The sequence below is a fragment of the Sinohyriopsis cumingii genome, chromosome 13 (genome assembly GCF_028554795.1).
Source record: "Sinohyriopsis cumingii isolate HCF-2022 chromosome 13, ASM2855479v2, whole genome shotgun sequence".
NCBI classification, from domain to species: Eukaryota; Metazoa; Mollusca; class Bivalvia; order Unionida; family Unionidae; genus Sinohyriopsis; species Sinohyriopsis cumingii.
Window position 1 is genome coordinate 39,158,538 of NC_142973.1, and position 18,689 is coordinate 39,177,226.

General features: G+C 35.8%; 1 protein-coding gene across 1 annotated transcript in view; it reads left to right on the forward strand.

Moving 5' to 3' along the window:
- The first annotated feature begins 570 nt into the window (after positions 1–570).
- Positions 571–18,689, forward strand: part of LOC149785249 (uncharacterized) — a 108,613-nt gene continuing 90,494 nt past the window's right edge. Inside the window, exon 1 of the mRNA XM_089979098.1 lies at positions 571–2,216. Coding sequence (XP_089835224.1) covers positions 778–1,092 — 315 coding nt within the window. The 5' untranslated portion in view covers positions 571–777 and the 3' untranslated portion in view covers positions 1,093–2,216. The remainder of the gene's footprint in view (positions 2,217–18,689) is intronic.

Here is an 18,689-nt window from a genome sequence, read left to right on the forward strand (position 1 = left end):
AATAAAACATATAATCGAAACAAGTAAGCCTGTTGGTTCGATAAAAACCTCGTAAATATAGAAGACATCAACAAATTTGAAGACGAGCTTGATGCATCTGTAAGTGTGTATAAATCAGCTGAAGGCAGTACATTAAGCCAGACCGAATGACGAAAAAAGTGAAGAACAGGACGTTGGCCTGTTTATAAGTTTTCAATGGCATAGGAAAGTTGCGTTGTATCTCGGAAGGAAAAGAAACATATATTGTGTAGGTATTATCGATTTCTCAAGGCTGGTATCGAGCCTAAGTAATAAATATATCAAGCAAAATTTCATATGCAAGAAATACTTGAAATATTTAAAATCATTTCGAAAAGGCAACAAACAATAAAGATTAAATATACATAACAGTTTAATGGTTTTTTAACACAAATATTTCAAATGACAATTACACATATTTACAAAATGTGACGAAACATTTGAATCTGAACATGTTCAACGATCACCACGACTGCACTGATATTATGTGACATCTTCGAGGCATTCCGAAATTTATGCAAAGCTCTAAGTCCTGCTTATTACTTGGTTGTTCTTGTGTTATCATATGTTATTCAGTTAAAATTACTGAGTAATTATGACATTTTCTTGATGCTTGTGAGCGGGATACGCGGAGTTAAAAATAAGATCCCCAACAGCAAAACCTATATATGGTGAATTTACAGCGCTTGATCTAAGCAAGTGGTTTATGTTTGATGAGTTTTGTTTTCATAACAAGCTCAAGGCAAATACCGTGATCGTATGAAGTTGCACTTAACTGACACTAATTCACTATGTAATAGTGTTGAAACTGATAACCTCTATGGTGACCTGAAGGAAAATGTACATTTTTATGATGACTTGAATGAAAATATAGAGCTTTATGATGACCTGAAGGGAAATGTACAGTTGTATGATGACCTGAAGGATAATATAGAACTTTATGACGACCTGAAGGAAAATGTACTTTTTTATGATGACTTGAAGGAAAATATAGAGCTTTATGATGACCTGAAGGGAAATGTACAGTTGTATGATGACCTGAAGGATAATATAGAAATTTATGACGACCTGTAGGAAAATGTACATTTTTATGATGACTTGAAGGAAAATATAGAGCTTTATGATGACCTGAAGGAAAATGTACAGTTGTATGATGACCTGAAGGATAATATAGAACTTTATGACGACCTGAAGGAAAATGTACATTTTTATGATGACTCGAGAGAAAATATAGAGCTTTATGATGACCTGAAGGAACATGTACAGTTTTATCATGATCTGAAGGAAAATATAGAGCTTTGTGATGACCTGAAGGAAAGTATAGAGCTTTATGATGACCTGAAGGAAAATGTACAGTTTTATGATGACCTGAAGGACAATGTACTGTTTTATATACCAGAAGGAAAATATAGTGTTATGATGACCTGCAGGCAAATATAGTTTTACGACGCAAGTGCTTATAACATGGACAGGAATTTTGACGTTCAACAGGCAAACAATATGTTTCCAGACCTTTTGAATGATAAATTTCACCATTCAGTAAAAGATTTTGTGCGACTGAGATCCAATATATACGCATTTAAAACAGATCACGAAGAAAGGAAAGTTTGCAAAGGAACACGATAGTGCGTGATAAAATAAATCCGAGATTTGGAAAACATGTATAGTGCGTCGTAAATCTGTTGAGATGATATAAACACGAGATGCAATAATGTGGCTTTGTCATGTCGTGTCATGTCATCATGATAAACGATTTCTAGTCGACACTATCAACACCTTGCCTTACGGCTATTTAAGTAATTAGTTTTAAAAGAATTAAATAGTTGAAACCAATTAAATGCAATGGCATACAAACTAGATGCACCATTTGTGAAAGATATGTATTGGACTGGTATTAGTCAGATTAGAAATGTGATTGATATCATCAACAGTTTAATTTTCGTTGGTACTAAAGTCTTTTTTTTCTGAACTCGGGAAGGAGAGATACATTTGGAGAGTTTTAATTTGGTTTTGTGGGTTTAACGCAATTTTTCAGCAAATGGTAGGTTATAAACGACGGCCGGTACATTTGGAGAAGGAAGAACTCGGAAAGTCCATGGGAAAGAATCACTGACCCACGGGAAGGTACTGGCAAGCCTTCTCGAATACCCACGTTGGTAGAGCCGAGGCTTGAACCCACACAAACAGAGAGGTAGGAGGTGAGTGATTTGAAAAGGTGAGCGCCTTAGACTATTCGGTCATCGAGGGCTCTCTACATTCGGAGAGCTAGTAAAATATGCAGGTGTGCTTAGAGTGACTTAACACAATATAATGAGATAATTCCACATTTCATTCTAATATATATATATATATATATATATATATATATATATATATATATATATATATATATATATATATATATATATATATATATATATATATATATATATATAAACGGATACTGCACATGTTTAATAATCACAGCAGTAATTATAAATGACTATTTACAGGCAAATCCATTAAATCATTTTTACAGAATAAAGGTCTGCTGTTAAAGTGTCACTGGAGTGCAGTAAAATAGACTGGATCTGAAGGACTCCATTAATTCAGCAGATGACATGTAACTAGGTAGTTGTTCCAATCACACATTATGCGTGGGAAGAATAAGTATCCGAATGCCTCATGCTCCACTCTTTTCTTATGGAATCGTTTTGATCCCTGGCTCTCCTTTCGTTCCACTTAATTACTTGACCTTCTTGATGTGAAACGAGGGCTTGTTAAATCATGTACAGGAAAGTGGATATATTGGTGTAAAGTCTGTATTCAAGGCTTGCTCATGTGAGCTTTCCGATCATTCTTCCCAGATATCCAGGTGTTCTGTCTTAATACACATATGACTCTTTTTATGCCTGCCTTGATGTCCTTCTGAGAGTGCGGGTCCATAACCGCTGAAGCGTATTCGAGAACTGGCCTTGTCACGGTGATGTGTCTGCTTTGACCGTAATGGTGCAATCCCATGTCGTCTACCGACATCGTTATCGAAGTATCCAGTCCATAATAATAATAATAATAATGACCTTATTTAAAGAGGGTAACACAATTAGCTAAAAACTAATCTACCTTGAGGCCCTCATACAAAGCAATTTATTTATTTAAGCTGCATCTCTGAAGCCACTGGATATATTGGGTTTGGAAGGAGGAAATAGAGTGGGCATTTCTAATCTCAACTGGAATACTATTCCAGAGCAGAGTTCCAGAGTATAGGAAACTTTTTTTTTTAAATAACTCCTTATTTGGTTTGGGAATTTTATACTGTTTGGTAGACATGGATAGCAGGTGGGGAGTATTACCAGGTAGCCTATACTGGAATAGTGATTGGAAATATTCAGGAGCACTATTATCAGATATCCTGTACATTAATTTGGCTTTTCTCAAACAGTTTCGGTCATTAATAGGTAATATTTTTAAGCTACCAGCTAAACTTTCCTTGCTTTCTTTCTGGATTGATATTAGCCCAAATGCTCATTTTTGAAGACGTGTCAGCTTTGCTATGTTTTTATCATTTGAATTACCCCATACTATACTACAGTAGTCCAAATAGGGTTGTATGTAACTGTTATAAAATAGTTTTCTGTGCCTTTCAGGGAGAAAATGTCTTATCCTACTGAGAAGCCATAAACTTGAATTGACTTTGTTACTGATATGTTTGATATGTTCAGTCCATGATAGGTTATTATCTACCAGAATACCAAGTAGTCTATCATGACAGACCATTTGGAGATTTGTATCCTTCCATGTCAGACATAGTTCATCACTATCAAGATTTGTCCTTCTTTGCCGTGTTGAGATAAGTAATATTTTAGTTTTACCAGTATTTACCACCATGCCATTACATGTGCACCAGTTTTCCAGTTTGTTTAGTGCATTCTGTAAAGAAATTTCCAGTTCATGCTTTGTGTTTTGGATGTCTGACAATGTTGTGTCATCTGCATAGAGATCTGTAGATGATATTGAGTCTCTTAGTAAAAGTGGTAGGTCCTTAATAAATAAAATGAATAGTAATGGACCTAGAATTGAGCCTTGTGGTACTCCATATCTAATTGTTTCAGGTTCAGACAGAACGTTATTTATGTAAACATGTTGTGTTCTCTCATTTAAGTAAGAAGTAAACCATCTAATTGTTCTTTCATCACACTGGTAGATTTTCAGTTTCTTCAAAAGGATTTCATGATCAACCATGTCAAAAGCTTTCCTGAAATCTACAAATACAGTTCCTATTATTCTACCTTGGTCAAGTGCTTGAAGCCATTTATCAGTTAGGGAGATCAAGGCAGTCTCACAGGAATGGTTCTGTCTAAAGCCTGATTGATTAGGGTGTAACAGCAAGTGCTTGGTTAAATATGACATGAATGAGTCATGGACATGTTTTTCAATCAATTTTGACAAGTTTGGTAGTATTGAGATTGGTCGGTAGTTATCAGCATCATCCTTAGAACCAGATTTGTGAATAGGCGTTACTTTTGCAGTTTTCCATATTTTGGGGACAGATGAGGTTGCAATACTTAAATTAATTATTTGATTGGTATTATCACTACAAGGTATTTGCTTTAGTCGACTATATCTAATGTATGCCCATGGAGGGAGTATGCAGCCTGAAGGTGATGTTTCCGCTTATTGGACGTAAGCCCATTTTGAGGTCTTTGTCAAAAAGATCGCCATCATGTTGGTTGGTATTTATTATGAATAGCAGAAAATGATCCGCAAAGAGTATGGCAACCGTTGATAGTATACCACATGGATGGCTGTTCATGGAAACCAGAAAGGGCAGTGGGCGAAGGACTGTGCCTCTGTGTACACTTGAAAGAACATCGATTCTTGATGAGAGAGACCCGTCGATGTTGACTCGTTGCTCTTAACTTCATAAAAGTCCGATCTGAGCATCAGACGATCGTGATGAACCTTGTCGAAGGTTTTTGCGAAATTTTCTGGATGATATTCAATTCATTGCTCTTCGCAAGGTTTTAGTTGTTTGTTTTTTTTTTGATAATGACAATACGCTGTAATTTACTCGTGTACTTTTTGCTCAATCCCTGCTGACTGTCTCAGAGAATGCTACGCTTCTCTAGGTACTGTAGTGATGTTGCTGTGGACAATGTGAGTGACACTGGACGACAGTTTGCTTCCCGTCTTGTCATTAGGTGCGTTCCATGCATTTCTTTAGTCTATAGAAATTTTACCAGAATCAAAGGAGTATTAACAAATCCTGTCCAGAAATGGAGCAAGTACATACGTAGCTGCCTTGACAACGAATGCCGGGATGGAGCATGAGCCTTTAAATTAGATGTCAGCTTCTTCATCAACTATTAAAACACCTTTCCGTTCGACGGTCATGATTCATAGGTTACTGGGGCTTTTGTCAGGGAGATGGCTGGTATCATCTCTTGTGAAAATACATTGGAGCTGTTTTTTGAGGATGTCTGCTGTACTTGCATTGTCACTCGTTCGAAGCACAGCTTTATTTCTGTGTTGTCGATTCTTGATCATTGCTTTTAAACAAAAGAGCAGAACTGGTTTGGACTGTTGGTGCAACTGTCTCTTACGAATGCCTCTGTATTTCCTGCCTGCTATTCTGATCTCAAAATGCACTTCATGTTGTAATCTCTTGTATCAGTCTTTACCATTTATCCTTTGTGCGCCCTTACTTTCTTACGTGTTCTTTTGTTTGCAGCGAATTTCCCTATGCATAATTCTGGTAAAGACATGTATAAACATGTCTCACTCTTATTGTCTAAGCTGAAAATCTATCTTCTATAAAATTAATAGACATCAGCCTTGAAACTTTCCCATATAAATTCGACCTTGTTCTAGGTCAGAAGGTTCCAGATAGTTAAACTACTATATCCCGCTTGATACCATTTATAACATTGTTTCCATTAAAATAGTTTTCTTTGTATCGAGCTAAGTCGGGGTGGTTTCGACGATGTGTTGTATACGACAATCGTGTGTCGATTTAAGTCGATGGATGGGGTGGTGTGTCAAAGATGTGTTGTATACGACAATATCGTGTCCATCTAAGTCGGAGTGTGTGTGGAGTCAAAGATGTGTTGTGTACGACGATATCGTGTTGATCTAGGCCTGTGTGGGGTCAAAGATGTTTTGTATAAGACGATATCGTGTTGATATAGGCCTGTGTAGAGTCGAAGATGTGTTGTATACGACGATATCGTGTTGATATGGGCCTGTGTAGAGTCAAAGATGTGTTGTATACGACGATATCGTGGTCATTGCATACTGCTAGTATATGTTTTACATCGGTGCTTGAAGCTTCTTCAGATTTAAATATCAGATAAAATATCTTCTTGTTTTCTCGTTCAGAATTCAACCCGTTTTTCGAGGCGGTTTTATGCAATAATGTCCAAGAACGTTTAGTTTACTCTGACCGGGTACTGACTTCCACTAATGGAAATGTTAGTCCAGTTTATATCTGGTGTGCTCAAGTAGCCGTCCATTAGTAGAATGTTCTTATTGCATCATATTCGCAATGGTGTGATTTCTAAACTTGTACTTTAAATAAAGTCTTAATTGTTTCTTCTTGGTTGTCAGTAGTATGTAGCAACTGTCATGTTCTGCTTTTAGACCTTGACAGTTAAACAAATGTGAAACGTTCCATGTACGAAGAAAAAGCGATTGTCTTAGAAGGAATGTGCTTTTAAGAACATAATTAATAATGACAGCATATCATCAACAATAGTCATCGCCATCTGTATGATAATGTTTCACAAAGACCCAAATTTATCGCAACAATGAAAACTAGGTGGCGCTGCTCGCACACTTTATAGCTTATTCCGCACACTAGTATAGCAGCGCTCTTCTTTTGAAAATGTTCTTAATTATTTAATTTTTTTGTCTGCATTTAACTTGTTTTAGATAATCGTTCATACTTAGCCCTAATTATTACAGCATTTAACAAACTATAAACTTCAGTGTCTCCCATTCACAAAAGAGATAAGAATTTATATGATTATTTAACAGTAATCGTTCCATTTTCATCCCGAAGTTTATTTATCGAGGCATGGACTTCAAATTTTGTTTGTAAAAGGGAATCTACAAAATTCCGTGCCATAATTATGTTAGAACAAAGTACTTCCTTAAACATACTCTAGTATTGTTACATTTTGTTTTGGCAATGAATGTGTACCTTATTTATACTGTGCTTCGGAATGTTTTCCCGTTTTTCAAGGGAATAACAATGTGACCATATGTTACAGCAGGTAAAGGATGATAACGTCCAAAAATAAGATTTATTCAAGATTTAAGATTATTAATTCGTAATCTAGGCCACTGGCCCATAACATACAATAGCATATTGAAAGACAAAATCGATCACCCGAAGCGCTGTATACGAATTGTGTTGATATTAAATATTGTTTTATATTTTTCTTGTCTAGAGTATATAAATAATACAACTCCATGAATAACATAAGAATGTTGTGCTGACATACAGTCATGACATCATTCTAGAGATGGATTATTATATCAGGGCTTGTGTAAATACTTCTAGATTTTCATAATGTGTACAAAAGAACAGTGCATGATATTCATCATCTACCAATGCCAAATTACCACGATAAGAAATATTACACAAAGGATATGAAGTAGTAACACCATCTTGTCTTCTAGTCTCAATAGAACGTTATGACTAGAGCATCGGAATCTCGAAAGAGCTTTACGAACATAAATATGTAAACAACTGATAAATACTTCATAGCATTTTAGTAGTGTTGATAAATGTGATAATACCTACATTTTGATGACTTTATCATGCCAGACTGACTAATACAATCCTTTACACTTTGAGAGAATGCACAACAATTATTATTATTAATATTATTATTATTACCATTATTATTATTATTATTATTATTATTAAATCTAAGTTACCACGTAGTGTTTATAATTATTATTACGTGTTTGTCCCCCCGCCAATAAATTATGTGGGCGCACCTGGCTACATCATAATAGGGCGTTAACCAAATTACCTAACAATGAAAGATATGTCTGTGAAGGTGAGAGTGGTCTCGTATTAACTGTCTCTATCTGCATGCTTGTGCCAAAAATATAACATGTTAAAAGATAACGTTAATTAAACAATTAAACACAGTTAATCGAATTGCCAAAATATGAATGAGAGTCTATATGAAGGTATAACATTCTAACTGATGAACTAATTGCAAAGTTAATTATGTTTACAGTTGAGACTTGACACTTAAATTGTGTACTATGAGGAACACAAGAAGAAAACAAATTAAAGATAACGTAAATCGTCTGGATTTTCAAGGTCATTGCGTATCAGTACAGTAATTTGATCTACTTGCTTGTATCACGTCACGTTTGATAGTGGAAGGACTTCGCATTTTGCGAGACCTGAAGGGTCAGGTCCACATAATGTACTAAGTAAGAATTTGTCGCAGACCATTAAAATATCATCTCATAATGAAAATACATTCTTTATGTTGTTCTTTGCTCCTAAAACAAGTAACAGAAAAGAGTGAAGATAACAAGCTTTGTAAAATTTAACAAATCATTTATTTCCCTTGAGTAAAAAGTGAAAAATGAGAAAAAATAACTTACGGTATTGCGAATTAAATCAAAAAAAAAATTATCCAAGAATTAAAATATAAGTCCTATCAATGAAAAGTTTTAAGTGAATCTCAGTTCAAAATACCGATGAAATTCAAGATGGAAGGTGATGACGTCTGTAATAGTCAGTTTTGTACTGACGTGTCAACAGTCTCCTGTTGAATCACAAAAATATTATTCCAGTTGTTGAATTCAGTATAAATTTCAGTAAATGTCTTTGTCCAAGAATTATCAGAGCACTTTTGTATTTCCAGCGAAAATAATCACTTAAATTCCAATAATTTGAAGAAAAAAAAAACTCAGCCCAAAATGGACACAACATAGAAGAACTTGACATCTCAAGTGTTAAAGCATGACTGATATAATTCTTATCATAACATCAGTTATAAGACTAACTAAAACGCAAAACAGATCCCCGGATGGGGTTCAAGAGTTCATCTTTCTGGAAAAAATAGAAGTTTGTTTATCAATTAACACACGCTTGATGTCACGTAGTCCAGGTATGACCTTGACGTAACTTAATGATTCTTACCCTGAAAAGGAAAATAAAAAAAATAATTTTTGTTTTAAATACTAAAACTGTCACTGATTTTGAAACAAAGTCAGCAATAGATACAATGTTTCTGTTATTAGTTATTTACATCGAAAATGAACAGAATACAAAAAATCAGTCAGGTCAATCAGAACTGAACTCTATTCTGGACAATATAAAATCCAGTAAACAATATTACATGTCAATATCATGTAATGATATTTTAAAAAATTTAAAACTAACAAACAAACAATTAAATTACATATACGTAACAACTTGGATTCCAACCATCCCCTCGAATGTAATCCATTCACGCCGGGGGTCCCGGGTGGCCGACTGGTATATGGTGGTGGTCTTTACCGACCACTCACACATCTCACCTCTGTCCGCGTGAGTTCGAGCCCGAGTTCAACCAATGTAGGTATGCGAGAAAGCTTGCCAGCAGTTCTTTCTCTACAAAATATACTAGCTGCCATGAATAGCCTATATTTTGTTGAAAAATAGCGTACCCCCCGCCCCCAACACATGCTCCACTCATGCCACCGTTGTTTGTAGACGTCCTCCCGTATAGCGAAGAATCTAAATCGGTAAGACGTATATCTAATACAACGTTTCAGATTAGTCTTAGGGGAAAAAAAAGCGTTTATTAATCCTTTGTATAATGATGGGTACTACTAAATATTTCTGTCAAATTATCGATATCGCATGTTTTTTGGTGCCGCGGTAGTCGAGGTTTTTGGTAATTTTCTGCACAGGTCCACCGACGGTATGCTTGTATACACTGGATAACGATAATATAGGCTACTAGTTCTGCCTCACCAGTTTTATTTCGGGACAATGCCTGTGAATTTCACTTTTTCAAAACATGACGTACCCCATGATCTCAAATAAAATATATATCTTCTTAAAATTGATATCACTGTAACGAATCTGTTGACAAGTTTGACGTCTGATAATGTCCTATGAGTTATGCAAGAGTCAGATCACGTAAGTACCATATTTGTCAAAAAGCAAGATATTTGACCTATGGTATGTATGGATGTTGTTAATGTTGTTTCTTTGTGTTGACTTAAAAACTTTATCCTACACTATTTGTTACTTTCATTGTAACACCTAGTTTCGTTCAAGCAGTCTGCGATCAACATATACTTTCATATACTTTCATACCCGTGTTGGTATGCCAATTTTCACTGAAAATCCTGACGCCACCTCTCATCCCTCCCCATTATTTTCATTTTCTCAGATAAGTTTCTGTTTTTGGAGAGTACATGTGACATTATGAGAGTCATCGAAAAATCATCCAATTTTCAAATTGATTTACAATTTGTGTACATGTACATCAAGAACCTAACATAAGGACAAGCATATGGCATTGTAAAAATATTTCCGTTATTACCTTTATTAGAGTAACGCTCCTTGCATAGCCTCGAATCTACATGGCGTCTGTTTATCGCTGAATTTCCAGAATAATTTGATTTAAATTGGAAATTAAATGAATGTTAATCTAGATAAAAAGAATACCGAATAGACATATATATCTTGAAGGTCAGGTTCTCTATTTATTTGTTTCTATTTATTTATTTATTTATTTATTTTTATTTATTTATTTATTTATTTATTCGAGATCACTAACTTTAAGACCCGCCATATATATATATATATATATATATATATATATATATATATATATATATATATATATATATATATATATATATATATATATATATATATATATATATATATATATCACTGGTTGAATTAAAATGAGCTATTACACGCCGATTACAAACCAATTACACACCGATTACAAACCGAGTTCACACCATGCTACGTCATTAATGCAGTGCAATTGATTTTCAAGCTTCATGACTCTATGTAAAATATGACATTATTGTATATTCTTAAGTTTACTCCAAACGGTATACTGCGTCTGTGCATTGCGAAGCCAAGAGTGATTTCATTTTGCATGTAGCTTAGGATAAAAACCACGAAATATTGTTCAAATTAAGCATGATCGTAGAAGCAGCAAACTTTAGAAACTTCTGATAACCAAATGATTCTGATAGTATTATGAGTAATTTTTAATTAAGGTTAAAGAGTTTTGAGAGTACGGTGCCTGAAATCCTTGGATGGAAACATAAACAATTGTCGACCACATAAACTTTATTTGCTGAAAAAAAGCAAATTTCTTGTCAAGTAAGAAGAAAAAAATTCAGTATATTTTAAGTATAGTCTCGAAAATACACGTCACAACATTGATGGAATATCAACTCATATAAATTCTTTATTTATATATAATATTGATGAAAACTATTAATCTTTTCTATGATGGTGTGGATATTAATATCAAATCAAAGATATTCCTGCCTGAAAAAGCACATGCAGATAAATATTTAGAAAAGATGTGGGAGTGAAGAACTGACCAACTGAAATGTTGTACCAAATGGAACTTGTTTACACGTTTGTATCACTTGCTAATTATTTTCTTTTGTCTCATCTCAACTACTGCACCATCACACCCCACCAATTCTGATATAACGAATCCGATGTCAGTTTGCAAATCAACATTTCATAAAATCTTTTGACGTAATATCTGTATCGTGTATTATGCGCGACATAATATATGATAGCTCTTACTGATACATGCATACAACGGAACTATTTGATACATTATATATGATAGCTCTTACATATACATTCATACAATTGCACTAATTGATACATAATATATTATAGCTCTTGCAGATACATGCATACAATGGCACTATTTGATACATAAAATAGGAAAACGCTTACAGATACATACATGCAATGGCACTGTTTGATACATTATATATGAGAGCTCTTACAGATACATGCATACAATGGCACTATTTGATACATTATATATGACAGGTCTTACAGATATATGCATACAATGGCACTATTTGATACATTATATATGACAGCTCTTACGTATGCATTCATACAATGACACTATTTGATACATTATATATAATAGCTCTTAATGATACATGCATACAAAGACACTATTTGATACATTATAAATGACAGCTCTTACAGATACATGCATACAATGGCACTGTTTGATACATAAAATATGAAAACGCTTACAGATACATGCATACAATGGCACTGTTTGATACATAAAATATGAAAACGCTTACAGATACATGCATACAATGGCATTATTTGATACATCATATATGGCAGCTGTTACAGATGCATGCATACAATGGCACTATTTGATACATTATATATGACAGCTCTTACAGATGCATGCATACAATGGCACTATTTGAGACATTATATATAGCAGCTCTTACATATACATGCATACAATGGCACTATTTGATACATTATATATGGCAGCTCTTACAGATACATGCATACACTGGCACTGTTTGATACATAATGTATGAAAATGCTTACAGATACATGTATGGACTATTTTATACATAATATATGTAATAAGATATAATCCTTAATGGTTGCACTAAATTTGGTCTTAATTAGTATGTTTAAGATTTTATTCTGGTGTTATTGTTGAGTTCATTATTTTAAAGTTTTTGTTCTTTGTAATTCCCTGCTTAAACACTGCTATTTTTATAAAAATATCTGCACAACAACCAACTGTTTCTACTAATGCCAAGACCGGATTGAAGGGGCAGAAAATGGAACAGTTGCTCGATGACCACGCATTATAGAGAAGTGTGTGTGTGTGTGTGTGTGTGTGAGAGAGAGAGAGAGAGAGAGTGTTGTATGTGTGTGCTTTTTAAAATTGCTCCAGGGCTTCCTACCTGGCCTTGACTAATACAGTAGCAAAGAGAGGACTCTGCCCGGAATTGTGCTCGTATATTGCCCGAAAATATTTTGCTCAGTCGGTAGAGCGTCTGACTCGTCACTCGTTTGACGCAGGTTAGCGTTTCAACATATGCTACCAGTTTCGGGAAGATAATACTCTAGGCACTAAGCTTGCTAAATACGTAGCTGGGATACATGAAGGGTGGCTAAATTTGTCATTTTTATCATTGGTTGTGACAGTGAACATACCACCGAATAGACTTTTGATTGGTCAATTCATGGGCGCCCACACATAGGGCCAGGAGAGGAGGGTGCACTTGCCCCCCCCCCCCCCCATCTCACCTCTAAACACGTGTCATATGCGTACTTGATTTGTTTGATGGCCTGGTCTGACCTCTTATCAGTACAGGTGTAACAACACCTTTTCTACCAAACTGTTTCAAACTCGCTTCTATAAAATTATATTAGTCTTGACCTAAAATCATCTCTCTGTTTGTCTGTCTGTCTGTCTGTCTGTCTCTCTCTCTCTCTCTCTCTCTCTCACACACACACACACACACACACATAGAAGTGTACACACTTATTAGCATGCATATGTTAATTTAAAACATGTACACATACTTCTAGTTAGGTGATATACGTGGCCTCTCCTGAATTTGTCTTACTATTTTCAAAAATCTAGTTCTAAGAAAGAAATGAAACATGGATGATCCATTTCTGCATCGTGCCTGCATTTTATAGTTTTGTGGAATCATTAATATTGAGATAATATTTACGTAAACCTATCGCAGATATATGCTGTGTGATGTATGTGATTATATTGCACAAAAGCAATGGATTCACTAAGGTAATAAAAGGGTTGAAATGTAGCTTAACAAACGTCTGGTACAGTTTGGATTTTTAAACGCTAAAATCGATATAAAGTTATCAAGTAAATGAGAAAGTAAACGAATGCCCAACCCCAACTTAATCATCAGTGATATATGCGATCAATTAAATTCAGAAATAGACATGTTTACAGTACAGCAACGAATGAAGTTAAAATGTGTACTTTTACACTCTTCTGATGTTGCAATTTATGCCGGAAAGTTCACACAGGTATGCATTTAATGGTTGATTTGATTATTTACTTTCTCCATTCTGAGATCAATATAAGCGGTTACCTCACCTCCTCTTCAGGAATGTAAAACCAGCGATGGAAAATGCAGAAATTATCAAATGAACAGATAAGCAACCATCATTTAAACCGTAAATTATGATAATAACCATAGCAACAGGCAGGCAAGGTAGTTCTTTTAAAGTTAAATGCACACAATAAACCAAGAGGCTTCCCATTGCGGTAGAGAACATACATACATACATACATACATACATACATACATACATACATACATACATACATAGGTAACATTTATACTATATTATATATAGGTAACACTAATACTATATTAAATATAGGTAACACGTGTGCTATATTATATATAGGTAACACTTATATTATATACAGGTAACATTTATACTATATTATACGAATATAACACTAATGCTATATTAAATATAGGTAACTATATTAAATATAGGTAACAGTTGTGCTATATTATATATAGATACCACTTATACTGTATAATATATGGGTAACCCTTATACTATATTATATATAGGTAACATTTATACTATATCTATCTATCCATCTATCTCTCTCTCTCTCTCTCTCTCTCTCTCTCTCTCTCTCTCTCTCTCTCTCTCTATATATATATATATATATATATATATATATATATATATATATATATATATATATATATATATATATGTAACACTTATACGATATTATACATAGGAAACATTTATAATATATATATAGGTAACACTTATACGATATTATGCATAGGAAACATTTATAATATATATATATATATATATATATATATATATATATATATATATATATATATATATATATATATATAGAGAGAGAGAGAGAGAGAGAGAGAGAGAGAGAGATATGTAACATTTATACTATAGTAGTTAAGTGGGGTACATTAGCGACAATGGGAATTAGCATTACAGAGACCCCTGGGTCAGATTAGCGACAAGGGAAATTTAACATGGTGAAAAATCGTGGGTCAGATTAGCGACAAGGGAAATTAACATGGAGAAAAATCGTGGGTCACTCTAGCGACAAAGGGAATTTAACATGGAACTATAGTGTGGGTCTGTCTAGCGACAAGGGGAAATTAACATGGGGAATAGAGTTTGGGCTTTTGGGATTTTTTAAAAATTTTTTTAAATTTAAATTTAAATTTAAATTTTAAAAAAGGGTAGGCAATGGAAAGGCTATCTCTTTTCGAGAAATATGGCTGGCCCTGAAAAGGGCCTTTGGGTTTATGTTAATGTATTCATTAACATAAATGGTACCGCATTGGTCTTCTTCTTGTCCTTAGGCTACGTCTCACTGTTGGTCCGTAAATCAGCACTCTTTTCAGGCATCCTTGTCTTTCAACGTAGATCCTACGTATCCACAGGCTGGTGTTTGTCCTGTGGACAACGGTCCACTTGGCTCGGACATACATGAGCATGTCCGTCCGGAACATCATGGAAGACACAAGCGTAGAAGATTGCACATCGGTCCACATCTTGAAGCGACGAGAACAAGTGAATCAATGCAGTGAACTGCGCTTATTTATAGGTACAGGAAGGATTGAAACGGATTGAATTCATTTACCAATCCGAACACGCGTTACAAAATTCAGTCAGCTCTCATCCAATCCGAAGAGAGCAGTCTGTGACGTCACGTGGTCTATATAGATTCGTTAGCGCTTGTGTGCAGTCAATCTATGCGACAGTGATTCAACATGACGGAAACTCAGAAAACGATCCATTGGGGTGCACCGGCAGGGGAGACTGCCCAAGGGAACCCGGACTTACTTTCAGAAGAGGTACATTGGGATTTTGTGGATTTTCTTACCTCGCAAGAATTTGTTCCGGAACCTTCGTTACCTTCTTCATTACCGCAAGTGGAGAATTTTAGACAGAGACAGAAAGAAGAATTGGAGAAATGTATGCAACGACAAAAGGAAGCGGAACAAGCTTTTCTCCTACAGCAACAGCAACAGCAACAAGAAGAGGTAAGAAAAAAACAACAGCAACAACAGCAAGAAGAAGTAGCAGCAAAGAAACAAGAGGGTGAAAATCAAACGGCTACGGTACTGTTGGACATTTTAGCGGAGTTAAGAAGTCTGAAACAAATGTATCAGACTTCTTTATCACGACCGAAGAGCATACGACCTTCCCGAGCTAAACACGCCAACCCTGTGACTAAGCCTGTCGTACCACCCTTAGTGATTTCAACCCAATCATCAGAAGTAGGCCTTGGCCGTGGCAAAGGCTTAAGGCAGTTAAAGTTGATTGGTTAAACTCACCCCTACACCAAAATAAAAAGGTCCTTTTCAGGGCCACCCACATTTCTCGAAAAGAAATACAATTTCAATTTGCCAATAACTCAAAAATAAACCCCACCCATTTTACCCTTATAGTACGTGTCTGTGTATGAGTGCGTGAGTGTAGCTTCTTATTTTAAAATCAGAACTCAAAGACACTTACCTTATATCATTCATGTATTCTTTTATCCATTTTTTTACAATCCAATTCACAATTCACCACAGAACACTTTAATTAAAAGTTCATTGACTTCTTCTTTCTCCTTGTTTAGTCTCTCTGTTTTTTTAAATTTCTTCACCGTTTTTTCCTCATTTTCTTCCCTTCTTCTTTTCTTCTCCTGTTTCTTTGCTTCTTGTAAATAGAATTGTCTTCTTTCTTCCTCTTCTTCCTCTGAAGAATCCCTCTCTTCTTTCGAAGAATCCCTCTCTTCTTCCGAAGAATCCCTCTCTTCTTCTGAAGAATCCTTCTTTTCTTCTGACTCCTCTTGTTTCTTTTTTGGGCAATCTGGAGACCAATGTCCTTTTTCTTGACAATAATAACAGGTATCTTGACTTTTGTCTTTTTTAGCCCCTGTTTTTTTCTTTTTTTGACGGTCTGGACACTCTGAAGACCAATGCCCTTTCTTCTGACAGATATAGCAAGTACCTTGACTTTTATCTCGAAAGGAAGGAGAGTAGTCCGTCGGCTGGTCTGAAGAGAATTTTCTAATGACCCCTCGCAAAGCTCTGACGAAACGTTCCATCTGGGTAGTCTCTTCCATTGTTGTGCTCAGCTTGAGAGTGAAATGAATAGTGAAAGGACAAGACACACACCCTTTTTATATACGCTGGTTTGCCAAGACTATAAATTAGTCTATGGTGTTTAAACTTGAGTCATTTGACGTTTTGCACTCAAGATGAAACGATCCCATTCATTCGAGAAGAAAGAAGAAGAAGAAAGTAAGAGGCAGAAACGTGATCTATCGCCTCGTACCAGGGCTGAAATCTTGGCACAAATTCATGCCAGTGATTTTGAAGAGGACATGAGTGAACCAGATTCCGAACCCTCTAAACCAAGTTCACCACCCTTAGTCAACCCTGAAAAGTACTATTCCATTCGAGAGACGGAAAAGCGCTCTTCTAGAAAATTTAGAACCACGGCTTACACCTACACGGTGAAGTTTAAAGATTTCAAGGCCGACGTACCCTTGGAGAAAGCAGAAGGGTTTATCACCGAGATGTGGGATTCTTTGCTCACCGCACTCAAGCGACAATGTCAAGCCAAAGAAGACGATCGCTTGACACTATCCATAGATCACGACGGTTTGAAATCCCCTGTTTGGATCGAGTTTAGCAGACCCGCAGAACTGACCCCTTCCAAAGTCATGGACAAGATACAACAGGTGCAACAATCTAATGACCAGTTTGACATCACCGATGGTAAAGCCACACTGAAAATGGCCCACGTCTCTCCTCCTCAAGGAACTGGATGCAAAAAGATGTTATTGGTGGACGACCTTCGCAACACCAAAAAGAGTCTCGTCCGAATTAACAACCCTCAAGACCAGATGTGTTTAGCCCGTGCCATCGTGGTGGGACGAACCTATGCCAACAAGAACGACACGGTAGAATGGAAAAGAACCTGGAAAACTATTCAACGATGCGATCGAGCCAAACAACGAAATGAAGCAGAACTCCTGTTGCAACAAGCCGGACTGTCCAAAGACACACCCTGTGGCATTCCTGAGATGCAAAAATTGCAAGATGCCCTAGCTCCACGCTACACCTTGAAAGTGCACCCTCAAGAAATGCGTGGAACTCTGTTGTTTCGAGGCCAAGATTTTAAGGACGGAAAATACATTCATGTCTATCATCACGATGACCATTTCGATACCATTACCAGTATCACTGGATTCCTGGGATACAGTTATTATTGTGAGAAATGTGACTATGGTTATAACAATCGAGAGCAACACAAGCATTGTGGAATGAAATGCCCAGGATGTTTGGCCTCTCCACCCTGTCTGAGCGAAGGACCAGTGCCTTGTTCGACTTGTTTGCGCACGTTTGTCAGTCCTACCTGTTACCAACAACATTTGAAAACACAAGGTTCACAGAAGAAATGTGCTTGTCAACTCCTGAGATTGTGCCCTACCTGTGGACAAGGCATACTTACCAATAATGCCAAGGCACACGTATGTCGAGGAAAGAAAGGCAATTTCATCTTTTTCGATTTCGAATGCATGCAAGAGACCGGCATTCACATTCCTAATTTCTGCGTGGCTCATCGA